The 15,239-nt window shown below is 40.6% G+C and overlaps 1 protein-coding gene and 1 long non-coding RNA gene across 2 annotated transcripts in view; both read left to right on the plus strand.

The window, feature by feature from the left end:
- Positions 1 to 15,239, plus strand: part of LOC121506775 — a 39,996-nt gene that overhangs the window by 8,945 nt on the left and 15,812 nt on the right. The gene's annotated exons all lie outside the window — the stretch shown is intronic.
- On the plus strand, positions 912 to 2,756 carry mafbb (v-maf avian musculoaponeurotic fibrosarcoma oncogene homolog Bb). Its single transcript, XM_041782639.1, has one exon. The coding sequence runs from the start codon at positions 1,186 to 1,188 to the stop codon at positions 2,173 to 2,175; it is 990 nt and encodes a 329-aa protein (XP_041638573.1). The 5' UTR covers positions 912 to 1,185; the 3' UTR covers positions 2,176 to 2,756.

Genomic DNA, 15,239 nt, shown 5'->3' on the forward strand with positions numbered 1-15,239 from the left:
TTTAAGTGGTCTCTCTGCTGTGCTGCAGCTTACTGCACAGGTTTGCTAGCATCCAACTATTACCAAACACTGGCCCAAACACCCCGACCTGCACTGGGGTGCAAGGGCCCTTCAGTGCTGCTCGCAGCCCTAGTTCTCATTGAATTTGGTTGAGCAGACCTAGCTTCCTCTGGGGATCTTATGTTGGAAAATGTTGGTAACCACAGACATGAAGCATGCAAAGAACACCAAATCAGTTTATTCTCATTCAGAACATGAAGTTCTGTGTTCAGGCCAGAGGGAGACAATAACTCATTCCTTCTTGCACTCAAGCAAGCCTGGGACTGTTTAAGGCTTCAGAAATGAGGCAGAGCAGCCACAAGATGTCGCTGTTCTCTAATGCACTTTCAAAGGAACACTGAAACAACTGTGTGTCAAATTAACAGACTTACAGCTTTGTTTTGACTCATAGATGACTCTGGATATTAAATTTGTTTTAAAGAGTTGAATAAAAAATATCCTGAGTTCAGTTATGTGAGAAAGTTTTAAAAACAAACACAAATTCATCTCATATTGATGTTTTTATTTATTTTTCTGTTAAAAGTAGGCCTTGATAAATGTTTTATTGGTATTAGACACACTGAAATAAATCCAAACCTTTCTGTGTGATAAATCAGTTTAGCTGTTAATCTGTGGTGAGGTAATATGATCATTTAAAAGACTATTGCTGAAGGTTTTAGTGGGTCTGCTGTGAAGACATTTATGGGTTTTGGTCAAATGATCATCACGAACAGCTCGTGAGCACACAACAGACTGTGCAGATTTTATGCAAATGTGTGTGTCCTGCGTGTTTTCATTGGAAGGGGGTGTGGAGGTGTAGTCTGAGAGGCGTGACATCACACCAGTGCAGCTTTATGAAGAAAGTGCGCTCCTCCTGAACAGACAGAGAGGTGCGTTTAGTCCTCTTGGCTCTGCCGGACTTTCAGAGTGCGGCTGCTGAAGCCCAACAGTCAGCGCGGTGCAGAACAACCAGCCCACATAGACTTTGATCAAGTGGGAGCTTTTTACGCACGCGTGTTTTTTCTCAGTGCTGAAGTCAAAGTTTGGATTTTTTTTTTCCCATCTGAACTCAGCACATCTTCACTGACTGTATGAAGTAGCTTTGGACATTTGGACCCCGTGCAGTAACACAGCTTGTCACCTGAAATGACCGCTGAGGCGCATTCGCATCTGGGACTGCAGAAAACCAACATGGATTTTGTGAGCGACTTTGACTTGATGAAGTTCGGCGTCAAAAAGGAGACGATGCACGGGATAGAGCGCTCCTTCGTTGGACCATGCAGCCAGCTCCAGCGACCAGACTCTGTCTCCTCCACTCCTGCCAGCACACCTTGCAACTCAGTGCCCTCTTCACCAAACCTCAATCCAAACGAGCAGAGACATAACCCCGGGAACGACCACTTCTGGGTACCAAACAACGGGGGTTACCCGCAGCAAATGTACCACCAAGCTTTTGGTATAACCCCCGAGGACGCAATGGAGGCCTTAATCGGCGCTACCGCGCAGCAGGGACACCCAACTGCGCCCCACGGCCACCATGCGCCTCCTTTCCAAGCTGAATACGACGGCTACGGACATCTGGGTGAGCCCGTCCAGCACTACCCAGGACTCTCAGGCCACCCTGATGTGCAAGGCATCCCCGGCAGTCACTGCCAAGAGCCCTTCCTCAAAGATGACCTGGGGAGCGCATCCCCCCAGTCGCCGGAGGCCCAGCAGGTGATCGGTGCGCACCACCACCTGCAGCAGCAGCAGCACAGCCGCCACGACCGGCGATCCAACGCCGAGAGCCACTTCTCAGACGACCAGCTGGTGTCCATGTCCGTCAGGGAGCTCAACCGGCTCCTCAGAGGCCTGAGCAAGGACGAGGTGATGCGTCTGAAGCAGAAGCGACGGACCCTGAAAAACAGAGGTTACGCTCAGTCCTGTCGCTACAAGCGCGTGCAGCAGAAACACATCTTGGAGCACGAAAAGACCAGCCTGGTGTCACAGGTCGAGCAGCTGAAACACGAACTCAGCAGACTAATGCGGGAGAGAGATGCATACAAACTCAAATGTGAGAAACTGTCCGGTGCAAACAGTTACCATGAAACTGGCTCCACCAGTGACAACCCTTCCTCTCCTGAATATTTGATGTGAGTTTTTAATTTCCTGCAGGACTGATCTTTTTTCAGAGAGAGATATTAAGTTGACAGCTCTGTAACTGAAGGATGCACCAAGTCTAATGAATGATGGACAAAAGGATATCACTCCAGTAATTGTAATAGATAGAACTAAGCAAAAAAGTTATGAATGGAAAATGAAGATGAAGCATGCATGCAGGACATGTATGAGATGTTTTTATTATATCCAGGTATATCTGTATTTTGTTTGACAGGAGATACTTGAAATCAGAGAATACTCCCTTTTTTTATTGATGTACACTTTTAATCCTCCTGCTTCAGTTACTGCTCCTTTTATTTTGGTGATTTTTGCTTCACTTAGTTTTTGTAGCTTCTGTTCATGCTTCTTTACATTTAAAACACACTGAAAAGAATGATGCTATAATTATACTTCTTATTTTTATGAAGCTAATTCTGCTGGACGGATGTGTTCCTCATTTATTTTTGTTTTTAAGATAATATATAATTATGCAAATTGTTTTTTTCCACTTTGTTTTTCATTTACTATTGATCAATAAACCCATTGTGACTTTTTTAAAATGGTGTCTTATCAGCTGTTGGAATTACTATCTGATGGGAAAATTTATAGTAATACAGTTAAACATTTACCAAACATTATGACATAATTGTCATGCTTTCACCCCGGTATTGTACTCGTGACAGTGTCTCTATTATTTAAATAAACCTAAATGGTGATAGTGAGAGAAAGAGATGCTTTTATAATCATAAGGCAAAGATAGAAAGATAAAGACAGCTTTATATAAATGAAATTTCCCAGTAAATACATGTAAAGTCCATTAACTCACTCCACTCTAAATATCTGCTCCAAAATTAAACCTACACTGACACAAAAAATAAAAATACACATAAGACTTAAGAGAGTCAATTTCAAGAAGTCATATGACTTCATTATCATGAGTATTTTGTCAGACAGCCAAAGGAAAGAGCGCAGAGTCTATTTGTTGGTCTAGTGGTGACTGAGAGGACGAGTGGCTTTCTCTCCTTCCCTGACCTTTGCCCTTCATGGAGTGCTGCTTCCTGTGGGACCCCTGCATGTGAAAGCACGGGAGGCTGCCTGGCAGAAGCTGCGGGGCACAGATAAAATGGAGTGGAAATCAGGCTTCCCCTCTGCTGTTTTCCTCAGACAAACAGATCACCTCTGCATTCATTAACAGAGGAAGAGAGAAACAACAACCATGGCCCGCTGGTCCCGGCTCCTCCAGCCAGCACGAGAGGGGGGAGAGTTTTTTTCTGTTACATTTCAAAATCCTCTTGCAAATTTCCTGAACACAGATCATCCTCAGTTCAGGACTACAATAACATTTGGATGACCATAATAGTTCCAAGGCCAATGTGATACTAGGAGATAAGTGGTCGCACAGTGAGTTTATAACCTCTGCGACAGGCCGTGTGCTGAAAATCCGTCACTGGAGACTTTCCCACTGTCCCCCCCTGCGTGAGAGTTCAGCCGGGCTGGTGGCTCTGGTAATAGCACCACCCTTTAGCCTGGAAACCAGGTTCTCTTTTCATGTGCGTGACCCCGGGCAGGTTTGACCTTACCCCTCTGTTGAGAGAAAGCAGCTCTAAAATCACACCACAGGTGCAAAAGCACTTTCCTTCTGAGAACAGGGCCGGTCCCTGAAGGTCGGCTCTCTGCAGAGGGAGAAGATGACGCAGATGAGTGTGTTTGTGAACTTCAAGGATGTAGCAGAAAATAACCAGATGGTTACGGCCATAAATAATGCTCCCCTATATTTTAATGTTATTGGGAGGGGCTCATTAATCAGCGGCTCCTATATACGGCGTAAGACTTAATGTGGAGGCTCTTTAGATTTGAAATGAGGTTAGAAGTCTGCTCTAAGTAAACCCTCTTAGGTAACTGCTGCGCTGACACAAAAAAACATTCATTCAAGTTGGATGAGTTAAAAGTAAGGCTGTCAAAATATTTAAAATTTAGTTAATCTCAAATTTCTATTGTTAACTTATATTAATAACACCCTTTTTATTGCATTTGAAATACCACTTTTTGCATTTTGAACTGTTTTTGTGTCATTTTGGGTTCCTCTGTCATCTTTAACTTCCTGTTTAGATACAGACATTATTTTACAGGGGTATCCAAGACTTTAACATGAACTTAACCACGAAAAAAGGAACTTATTTATCACAGTTCCTGCAGATCCTTGCAAAGTCTGAGGTAGTCCTAAATTGCACATCTGAAATTTAAGTCTGATTTTTCCAACTGAGAGGTCTTAAATTTTCACAGGCACTTTAACTCAGACGTGTCCTTATCCAGTCTTTGTTTTCAAGTAAACCTTTACAATTTGAATCATCTTCCTCCACAAATTGTTGCATAAATATTCTCCATACTTCAGGGAATTCAGTTTTGCACGTTGTAAATTTCCTTGAACCCCAGACACCTCTCTGCTTTTATCTGGCTCATTTTGATTGAATAAACTCTGTAGCATTGTGACACACTAGTCCAGTTCTCTAACATCTGGGTTACCAGGATGATCACTTAAAATTCTTGCAGCCCACCCTTATTTTAACAGGTCTTTCCCTGACAAAAAGCACTATACTGCTTTTTAATAGTTAATGTGTTTAAAATCAGCGCAGCAAACCTGCAAAATGTGTCATGATAAATATCAATATCCTGTATATTGATAGAAAAGGGGCATTAAATGTGCCAGAAATCATCAAATTTGGGCATTTAAGATCCAAATAATTATTTGCCTTATACTGTTTTACATTTAATAAACATTTCTTTAAATCAAAAAATTTCAGTCATGGTCTGGGGTACTGAGAAATCTCAAATGCCCTTCATTTTGACTGTACAAAAAGTGTTATTAATTTTTCTCAGCTCAGGTCTGATAAAGCTTTTAATTTGGTTTATTTGATTTATAATTGCAGTGTGTAAAAATAGGGTAGAACTGCAACAACTGACTGTCAGATTCTAGATTGCAATGTCCCCTTCTGTTGGTAACCATTGCAACCAATGGTATTTTTAAAAAAGGTTTCTGTTATTTGACCTCCTCTGTGGTACACTGCAAAATCTGAAGAGTTGAATACTCAGAGATAAACATCAAAGTGTAATTTTAACACCATCCTAAGTTATATGGTCTTCATTGTTGGTTTTTATCTGCCACAGTTGATCCATTTAGTGCCAGTCCAATCCTGTAGAGTCAAGCTCTACCCACTCCAATTTCAAATCTGATGGGCAGGGTTTTCCCATCATACCCAGAGTGTTCAGATGTGTGTAGATGATGTCTGTTTTACAGTGATCACCACTGGGATTCCTTTGTTCAGTTTTCTGTAGATCATTGTTGCTTTTGATGTTAATTTAGTTTAGTTAAGTTTATTTTATTTTAGTTTAGTTTATTTATTTATCAAGGGACAATGTGCAATGACATTTATCATTCATACAAAGTAAATGAAAACATGGTTGCACCAGATTTAGCGAGTCGCTAATTTCTGTTGTCCCACATAAAACTGACACAAAACATACATAAAAGTTCCATAAACAAAAGCAGACACCTGACAAGACCACAGCTGACAAGACGAAGTACTAAAATACACTGGTGATCATTACAGAGGACGATAAATAAGTCCTTCTATGTGCACATTGTATAAACGTAAGAAAGTAGTCTAAAAAGAAACATCTGCACAACGAATGAAGTTATCAGCTGAGTTAGTGGCTTTCCACCTGTGACAAGGAGTGGTGTCAAATGAAGGGTGACATGCCAATTTAAAGCAAAGGGTGCTGCAAAGGTTGCATTGCAGTATCCAAACCAGGAAATGTGTGACTTTGCAAAGAGTGTTAAAATCTAGGTGGTAATATTTATTAAGTATGAACGGTGCAGTGCAATGTGTTGATGATTCAAATTGTAAACAGTTCAAATTAACTCCCAGAGTGAAAGGAGCATAATTTCAGGTGAAAAGTGCATTTCAGTGTTAAAATATCAACACTCTGAAGTTTAAATTCAACTCATAGCCCATGAGAATTATCTCAACTTAAAATAAAAAATAAAAAATAAAAAAAAGATATTGAGCACAATGGAAGCAAAATTAATGCTGACAGTTTTGCTGTGGGAAAAAAGGCTTATTCTAGTCTAAAGGACACAATTCTATATTTTCAGGTGATAAACTCATTTAGATTTGCATATAAGTTTGTTTTGCTAAATGCTACAAGGATTAGTTTTACAAGCTGCACCTTTAAAAGGAAATAAGAAACAATAAAAAGGTAAATCTATGGTTACACAAGATGCATATGACTTTTGACCTGTCCACTGAGCTGTCTGAGAGTGTTACAAAGGGAAATGAGACATTAAGGAGCAGTGGTGGCCTTGTTTTATATCACTTTGGCTGCAGGGAGACAACACAGAGGTTTAACCAAAGTGCTAAAGGGACAATAGAGCATACGATTAATCAGGATTTTTAAAAAAATATTCCAGTAATTGTGGACCTTATTCATCTGGATTAATGTGATTAATCTTGACTGCCTTAAATGTTCTCCCCCTCTTAAATAATTATAATGTGACAGGTAGCAGTTTGTAAATAAAATATTATGTGAAGTATGGGAACACATAGTGCTTAATATCAGTATAAAATTTCCAAATCATATTTATATAACAATTTTTGCATTTTAAACTGTTTTTGTGTCATTGTGAATTTTTCTTCTGTTCCTAACTTAGAGTAGTGGACTTCCTGTTTGGATAAAGACCTGATTTAATAGGCAGATTGAAGATTTTAATATGAGCTTAACCACGAGAAAAGGAACTTGTTATGAAAAGGAAATAATGGGAAAGTAAAAAGGTAAATGTTTAATAACATAAAAATCAGATGACTTTTGACTTGTCCACTGAGCTGTCTGTGAGGTTTTTAAAGGGAAATGAGACACTAAGGAGCAATGGCGGCCTTATTTTACATCACTGTGGCTGCGGGGAGACGATACAGAGGCTTAGCCGAAGTGTGCTAAAGGGACAATAAAGCATTAATCAGGATTTTAAAAAATGAGTGCAGTAATTGTGGACCTTTATAATCACAATTTATTCTATTAATCTTGACAGCCCGAGTTAAAAGGGTTTTATTCCCTTAAATAATTATAATGTGACATGCTGTGGTTTTAAATTGTATAATCATGTGAAATATAAAAACACAGCGTGCTTAATGTCAATGTCTTACTTCCAATTCATGTTTATGTAATCATTTTTTTAAAGGAATTATTTTCAGTTGATCTTGTTAAAACTCAAGAGTACATTGTGAACTCAGAAGAGAATCGAGTGTTCAGTTTTCAACTGTGTACTTCCTTTTATTTAAAAGCAATGGCGTAGATCGGTGGGTGCGGTTTTTCAAACATTACATTTCTTTATTCACTGTCGTCTGTTTGCAGACTCGCATGCTTCACATGTGGATTTCTAAGCGACAGCAGAGGAATAAAACAGTAGAAGAAGAAGTGCTGGCGAGGAGAGTGGTTAGTGGTGCTGTGTGACAGTGTGCAGGGTGCCATTGTAGAAACGATTAGCCAGCTATTTTCCCTCGCATGTGATAGGCTGGTGGGCCTGATGTGGGAGCCTCACACCCTCCACCCTCTCCTCCTCCCCGCCACCAACACCCCCAGCCCCCAGCGCCTGAGGCTGGCTACTGAGTCAGCAGGAGGGAAAGGTGTCTGCACGGCTGTGGCATCAGAACAAGAGAGAAAGCAAAATAGCTGAGGATGGATGAAGAGCAGAGAAAAAAACGGCTCAGAGTACACATGCTTGCATCTTTTGAAAAACAGATGGAGAGAAGGAGCGAATGCACAGAAAAGAGAGAACGAGATGATGAAGCAGCTTAAAGAGGAAGCACCATCACCTCCTGAATTATTTTAAAATCTCATCCAGTGAGGTCATATTTATAAAAGAAGGGTTAATATGACAAAGTGTAGATTGTAGATTCATGATTTAAGCTGTGCATAACGTGTATAGATGGCTGCTGTTCAGTGAAAACACTCCAAGAGTCAGTTAAACATGGTGCCAACCTCTTGACTGAGTGCTGGGCTCTGCCAAGGTCTGGCTGTGTCTCAGACAGCGCTCACAGACAGAGGAATGCTGCAGATACTCACCATTGTGTGGGGAGAAGCAGAGGAATGCGGCTGCCAGGCTACATACACTGTCACCAATGAACACAGCCAGAGGCCTCGAGCCATGAGGGAAGGCCGGGGCCAACAGAGCCCACAGTCACATATAACTCACCCCATCCATCTGTGATATCATACCCATCCTCTCTGGACAGGGCAGCAACATGACTGTCTAAACATTTGTTGAAGAGCCCCCTGATTGACTGACTGTCACATAAACTATCAGATTAGATACAGAGTGACCTGAAAAATAACAAATCTGTCAAGAAAATCCAGTAAATGATAAAATAAATGATTATCACTTATCTCTTTGAGGGCTAAATGCTAACTGACCAGACATTTGACCCCTAATAGCAAGCCATTCCAGCCTCAGCCAGTTCTGTCACCATTGTTTTGCAACATTTCAGGCTCAAACTGGCAGTCGCCTATAAGATTGGCCTCATGTGAAGAACAGAGCAGAGATTGGGATGGAGCACAGGATGGATGGGGGGCTTCCTCTTTCACTTCCCATATGAGGATCTAGTCAAGTGACTCTTTGTGAGAGTGTTAGGTTATATGTCGCAGGAAAACGCAGCTTCGGCGGCTGTGGTTTCCGGTCAGGATGTCCAGTCGTTGCTGTGCACGGTTGTGACACTGTGAATCATGCAGCGATCACACGCACATACGGCAGTATGCATAGACATGGCACACACACACAACATGCAGACATGCATATGCAAATGAAGACGTGCATGTGCACTCTCACATATCTTCTGTTGCATCATGTGATTGTGACTATTTCATTTGATCAAAAAATGTGCCCCTCTCCTTTGTGATTGCTTACGCTCCTGCTCAGACTGTGAAGGCTTTTTTACTGCTGTTGCCCCATCCTGAAAGCTTTCAGGGTAATTATGATTGTACCGCTGGTAATGACTAAAGTTATCACATGATGGGCTCTGCAGGCTCCAACAGAGTGGATTAATGTGTAGCCTACAATAAAGTCTTGCTATCTTGGTAGCTGTAATAAGGAATCTGGCTTCCTCAGGACGTTGTGTTCAGCGTGTTTGTGCATGAACTCCTGGGATCTGATAGGACAGCCCTCTGATAAAGAGCTTGTCACGTTTAAGTGGACACCACTGACAGAAGTGTGACAAAGTCCTGTCACATTACAGACCCTGGACTTTGGTTAAAGAGTAAAGGGTGAACAACTGTATGTAATGATTATACAGGTTCCTCCCAGCTTGACAGAACCATTAAAAACATCCTGAGCCTGTTAGCCAAAGTGAAAAACTTCACTTTTTTCTTACCATGGCTACACAGCTTTTTCTCCTGTTTTATGAGTGACACTGCAGTTTTGCAGCATAAATAAGAGCCCGGGAATGGAGGAGGGATCATAAAAGAGAAGAGAAGAGTAGAAAAAGGAAGAGAGGAGATCTCTTTCCCTTTCATACCCTGCTAGGATTTCCTGCTCTGTTTTATGGGGGTCATGCAGCTGGCAGGCGCCCTCCTGTTTCTGTCCGTAATGATGACAGGCATCCATTAGTGCACAGTAGAAACACGAGCCACAAAGGTTAACTCAGGCTCTTCCCCCCGTGGCAGCCTCTTCCCTTTCCACAGCCCCCTACCCCTGGCCCCCCTGTATTCATCCTACCTATGTATAGGGCAGAGAGCTGTGGCTCTCTGTTGCTATGGTCAAAAAAATGCCAATGTAAGGTTCGATCATGCTCAGATACCCGAATGTTGACATGTTTAAAACTACACAGAGAGCATGTCCAGTACAGTGTTGACGTTGTCACCTAAAACTATGGCTAAAATATTCATCAACAGTCTTTTCTTCCATGACAAAAACTAGACTAAGACTAACAAAAATAGATCTGTGATGAGTAACTGACTAAACGTAAGTTTTGTTTCCATCAAGATGACTAAAAGTAGACTAAAATGTAATTTAGTTTTTGTTGGACATTAAGAATCCATGATATTTCTCCACTGTGGTTAAATCTGTCAAAAACACAATGCATCTGTAGCTCTTCTGCCTCTCAGCTGTAGAAAGCAAACCCCAGGTTTGGCAGGTTGCATAGAACACACTATCATAATTTGGTACCAGATTAAGGCAACAGAATAAATGCTTGGACTAAAAGTATAGACTAAAATATGAGGATATTTTATGGACTAAAACTAGACTAAAACTAAAAAAAGGTAGAAATGACTAAAATGTGACTAAAAAACATGTAATTAAAAGACTAAGACTGAGACTAGAATTTAAAATAGCTGTTTAAATTAACACTGGTCCACTCCTCTGGGACCTTGAAACAAACTCACATGTAGGAAACGTAATGGCAGAGGTGGAAAGACTACAAGGCTATTGTACTCAAGTAAAAGTACAGCTACTGTGGTTAAATTTTACATAGGTACAAGTAAAAGTACTGGTCTATAAATCTATTCAAGTAAAAGTAATGTAAAAGTAAAGTAATCCCTTTCAAGTTGAATCAATGTAGCGAGTAGCTACTTCATCAGGGGTGGAAAGCAAACGTTGGAATAGTACCTTAGTATTGTACTCAAGTAAAGGTATAGATATTTTCTATAAAGTTTACTTAAAGTATGGGTAGCTGCTGAGGAGTTTTACAGTAGAGTATGATCTTACATTTTTGGCAATAACAACAAGAGAATAGATTTCCAACAAGGCTGTTCAGGTAAAGTCACTCCTCATTTATAAAGTAGAATATACAACAAAAATAACAGCATTTATTAAACTCATATAGAGTTGAATTTAACACTTTAAAAGTGTCTATAGTGGTCTGCACTACATATAGTTAAACTACACGCTGCAGCCTTTCTAGAAATTCTGTGGCTATGTGGGTCTCCTCTTACAATAACAAAGCAAAGAGTTAACATCATAGCAAGGCAATGCACGCCGATGAAGAATACACACAATGCAACCTTTAGGAACGCCTAAAGTCACATGCAGGGACTGTCACTCAGTGGATAACTTCACTCATGGTGGCCTCACATCAAAAAAAACACCAATCCACCAACAACATGATCAAAAGAACCTCAGCAGGGATCACTGTACAATAGACAACATCCAAACACAACTGAACACATTAAAATACATCTAATCACTCTGCCCAAGGGCATGATGGGGGAACTCCACCCACACATCGCCCTGAATTTGAAATCGTAATGGTGGAGTTTAGATAAGTTTACTTAACACTGTTTAAAAACTCCAACACTGAAGACCCTCCAACTCAGAATGGAGTTAAAATCAACTCTGAAATGTTTGACCCTGAGATACCAACACTTCCATTTTTGCTGTTTTAGGATGTGATGTGGAATCATTCCCTCACTATGGGCTACTGTGTTGTACAAGAGTGCTCATACTCAAGTAAGAGTACAGTTACTCTGGTTAAAACTTATTTAAGTAGAAGTAAAAGTACTGATTTCAAAACACACTAAAAACATCAAGTACCCTGAGAACTACTCCATTATAGTAATTTGAGTAAATGTACTTAGTTACTTTCCTCCCCTGTTGAGCGTTGTGTGTAATCAAAGCCAAACTGCGTGCACGTTTTATGTCTCTGACACAAGGCTGAGACCTCCTTGTTTTTACCTTTTTTAAGTCAGTCCTTGATGCTTTTTAAAATGTAATAAAGTACAATACCCCCCAAAATATACTTCAGTAAAATGGAATTTTGTGATTTTTAAAAAACTATTGAAAAACAAAAGCTACTTAGTTACAGTAGTTTGAGTAAATGTGGTCAGTAAGTGTCTACTCAGTTACAGTAGTGGGGCTGTAGATGAGAGAATACACATTTTTTGGCATTACTGAGAACTGAAAGAGAAACATGCATGCTTTTTATTATTTCTGTGTGAGTGTGTAGAAATGTAAAGCCTTTTATCGTTTAAATATGTGGCGTCTTCAGCTTGTGATGCATGTGCAAAAAAACAAATAGATTAAGAAGAAGCAAAAGCCTGAAGATATATATATTTTCTCTGAAATAGGTCAAGTTAAATGTAGATAGACTGAACAGACAAGAGGGTTCAAGATTCAAACTCCAGCTGTCTCTGCACATGTAAGATTTAACACTGTTCTTCATAAGTTTCTGCGGGTGTCGCTGACGTGAGAATGTGGCAGCGGTGTCATGCGCTATGCTGAAGTCTCACAGGCCTCCTCGGAATTGGGTGTGTCACTCTCCCACTAATGTGTCATGTTAACGTCTCCCTTGTGTCATAACTCTTCCTTCATGTTTCTCAGAAGTATTATGCTGAACCTAAAGCTGTATTATTTTTCCTCTCAGCTGGTTTTAGCGCAGCCGCATCCGTCTTGGCCTTTCATGCAGTTGGTGCACTTGGCAGAACAGAATTCACACACCCAGTCTTTTCTTCTTTGTCCATCTTTGTCATCACGCTCAGCATTTAACCTCCTCTACAACAACTGAGACGCAGCCCACTATGTGCTGTGGTTGGACTGTCAGGGAGAGAAGCCTGTGATTGGACCAACAGAGCGTAGAAGGCATCTATTTAAGGGGATGCAGGCCTTTAAACTACAGTAAACCCATCTACATGTTTGCTCTTTTTGTGGTTGAGATACAGGAAGTACTTTGTTCGGGGATTTAACGGCAGAAAAAAGAGAAACCCTGACTTCTCAAAAAAACAAAATGAAAGGTTACAAGTAAACAGAAACATTTATGGAGGGTGTGATAAGATTTCCCATGAATTTAAGTTCACTCTCAAGACATACTGTACAAAACCCCACAAATCTACTCCTCGGCTACAGATCGTTGCTAACAGAGGCAAAAACAGTGATGATTACTTGCACAGAGGAATTCTTACATAATGCAATAGATGCTAAGATTGCATCACATTTTGCTGTAGTTCATTAGGACTGACCTTTGCTGTTAAGGGGCTACTTTAGGGCCTTTTAAATGGATTATTGGCACATCATGATTTAGTATTAAGCATTTCAAAAGGTTAGTTGAACCTTTTGGAAATCTGAAGACACTTAGCAGAGCATAAACACTGAAAACATGAGAGAAGAAATGCAGATAAAAATGTTTTCTTGGCCAGCTGCTGAAGGCCGGTCTCCTTTTTAGATTCTTAAAGGTACATGATGTAGAATTTTCACACTGAAATATCTATATTAATTTGAAAAGGCTTAGCCTACTTCATTTTTGTTTTTTAGATGAGAACCTCAGCACACTTAAATGCAGTACACAGCACTTAATCACAGCAGGTTTGTAGTGTCCCAAATCGTGCACTAACAGGAAGTGACAATGGTCTGACTGCCTCTGTTTTCTTCTTCTACCTCTTTTGTAGCAGCAGATGCTGTTTTTACTCCATTCTTCTTTGCAAAACTGCTCCAGCTCTATCAGGCTGCACAGGGATCAGGCATGAACGGCTCTTTTCAAGTCCAGCCACAAACTCGCTGTCAGACTGAGGTCTGGGCTTTGACTTGGCCATTCCAGAGTATTCACCTTGTTTTTAGTCTCATCAGACTTGAGCATGGAGTCTCCCACATGCCTTTTGGTGAACTCTAGTCCAGATTTAATCTGAGTTTTCTTCAACAGTGGCTGTCTCTTTGCCACTCTCCCATAAAGCTTTGACTGGTGAAGAACCCAGGCAACAGTTGTTGTACGCAGAGTCTCTCCCATCTCAGCTGCTGAAGCTTGTAACTCCTAGTAGTCATAGGTGTCTTAGTGCTCTCTCTCACTACTTCTTGCATGGTCACTCAGTTTGTGGGGACGGTCTGATCTAGGCAGATTTGCATGTGCCATATTCCTTTCTTTTCTTGAGGGTGGTTTAAACTGAATTCCAGGGGATGTTCAGTGCCTTGGAAATTTTGTTTAATACCTCCCCTGACTTATACTTTTCAATAACATTTTCTCTGAGTTGCTTTGAGTGTTCTTTTGTCTTGATTATGTAATGGTAGCCAGGAATACTGATCAACAAGTGGCTGGACCTTTTAGACACAGTTGTCTTTATGCTACAACTACTTGAGACACATTCACTGCCCTCTGGTGATCCCCATTTCACTATTTGTGAGACTACTAGCACCTGGACCTCTGTTAAATTAGGTCAGTCAATGCAAAGGGGGAGGATATTTATGCACTTGTTTTACCTTACGTCTTTTTAATGTAATTGGTATTACTTTGTAGAAATCTTTTTTTCACTTTGACATTGAGGAGTTTTTTGTCAAAAAATCCAAATTATATTGACCATGATTGACTTATAAACTCAATAAAAGGGTAAAACATCCAAGAGGTTGAATACTTTTTAAAGGCCTTGTATTAGCCCTGTGATTTACTAGTGAAGAGTCCAGGTTGTACCCCTCCGCTGCCCAATGACAGCTGGGATCGGCTCCAGCCCCCTACGACCTCAAACAGAACAAGTGGCATAGATATTGGATGGATGTTGTTTCTATCTTTCAGACTCCTCCACTATTGGACAAGAATGTCTCACCTCTAACTTTCAAGATGGATCAATAGACGACCTTTGCTGTTCTTTGAAAGGCATTGATTACTGGATGTTTAAAGAGTTTGCAGAGTTTTAAAGTGTGTCCCAGAAATTAATTTAACTCATTGAAAACTATGTTAAAGACTTTAGTTTGTGGTGATGTGCTGAGTTCTATTATATAAAGTTATAAATGTATGATGAGATAACTGACTTTACAAGCCTTTATAAAGAGAAACACATTGTCATAAACAGTAAAACTAAACTGCTGATTTAAAAAAGCAGCATTAAAGTGAAAGAGCAGAGAAAGTGAGCCCACACATGGCTGGGCAGCACTAACATATCTCAGCTGTACAACAACACAGGTTGGTGGCCTCTGATTTGTAACCCAACAAACTCTGACCTCAGCCTGCACGTCAATTGTTCAGAAACATTCAACTGTCCAATTATTGTGGGAACCCCCGATCTGGCTGCCTCCCGTGTTTCACGCTGCTCTGGAGCCA

This window comes from Cheilinus undulatus, linkage group 3, assembly GCF_018320785.1.
Source record: "Cheilinus undulatus linkage group 3, ASM1832078v1, whole genome shotgun sequence".
Lineage (NCBI taxonomy): Eukaryota > Metazoa > Chordata > Actinopteri > Labriformes > Labridae > Cheilinus > Cheilinus undulatus.

Excerpts from the sequence above, each read along its gene's own strand:
- mafbb (XM_041782639.1), top strand. The coding sequence starts at position 1,186 with ATGACCGCTGAGGCGCATTCGCATCTGGGACTGCAGAAAACCAACATG.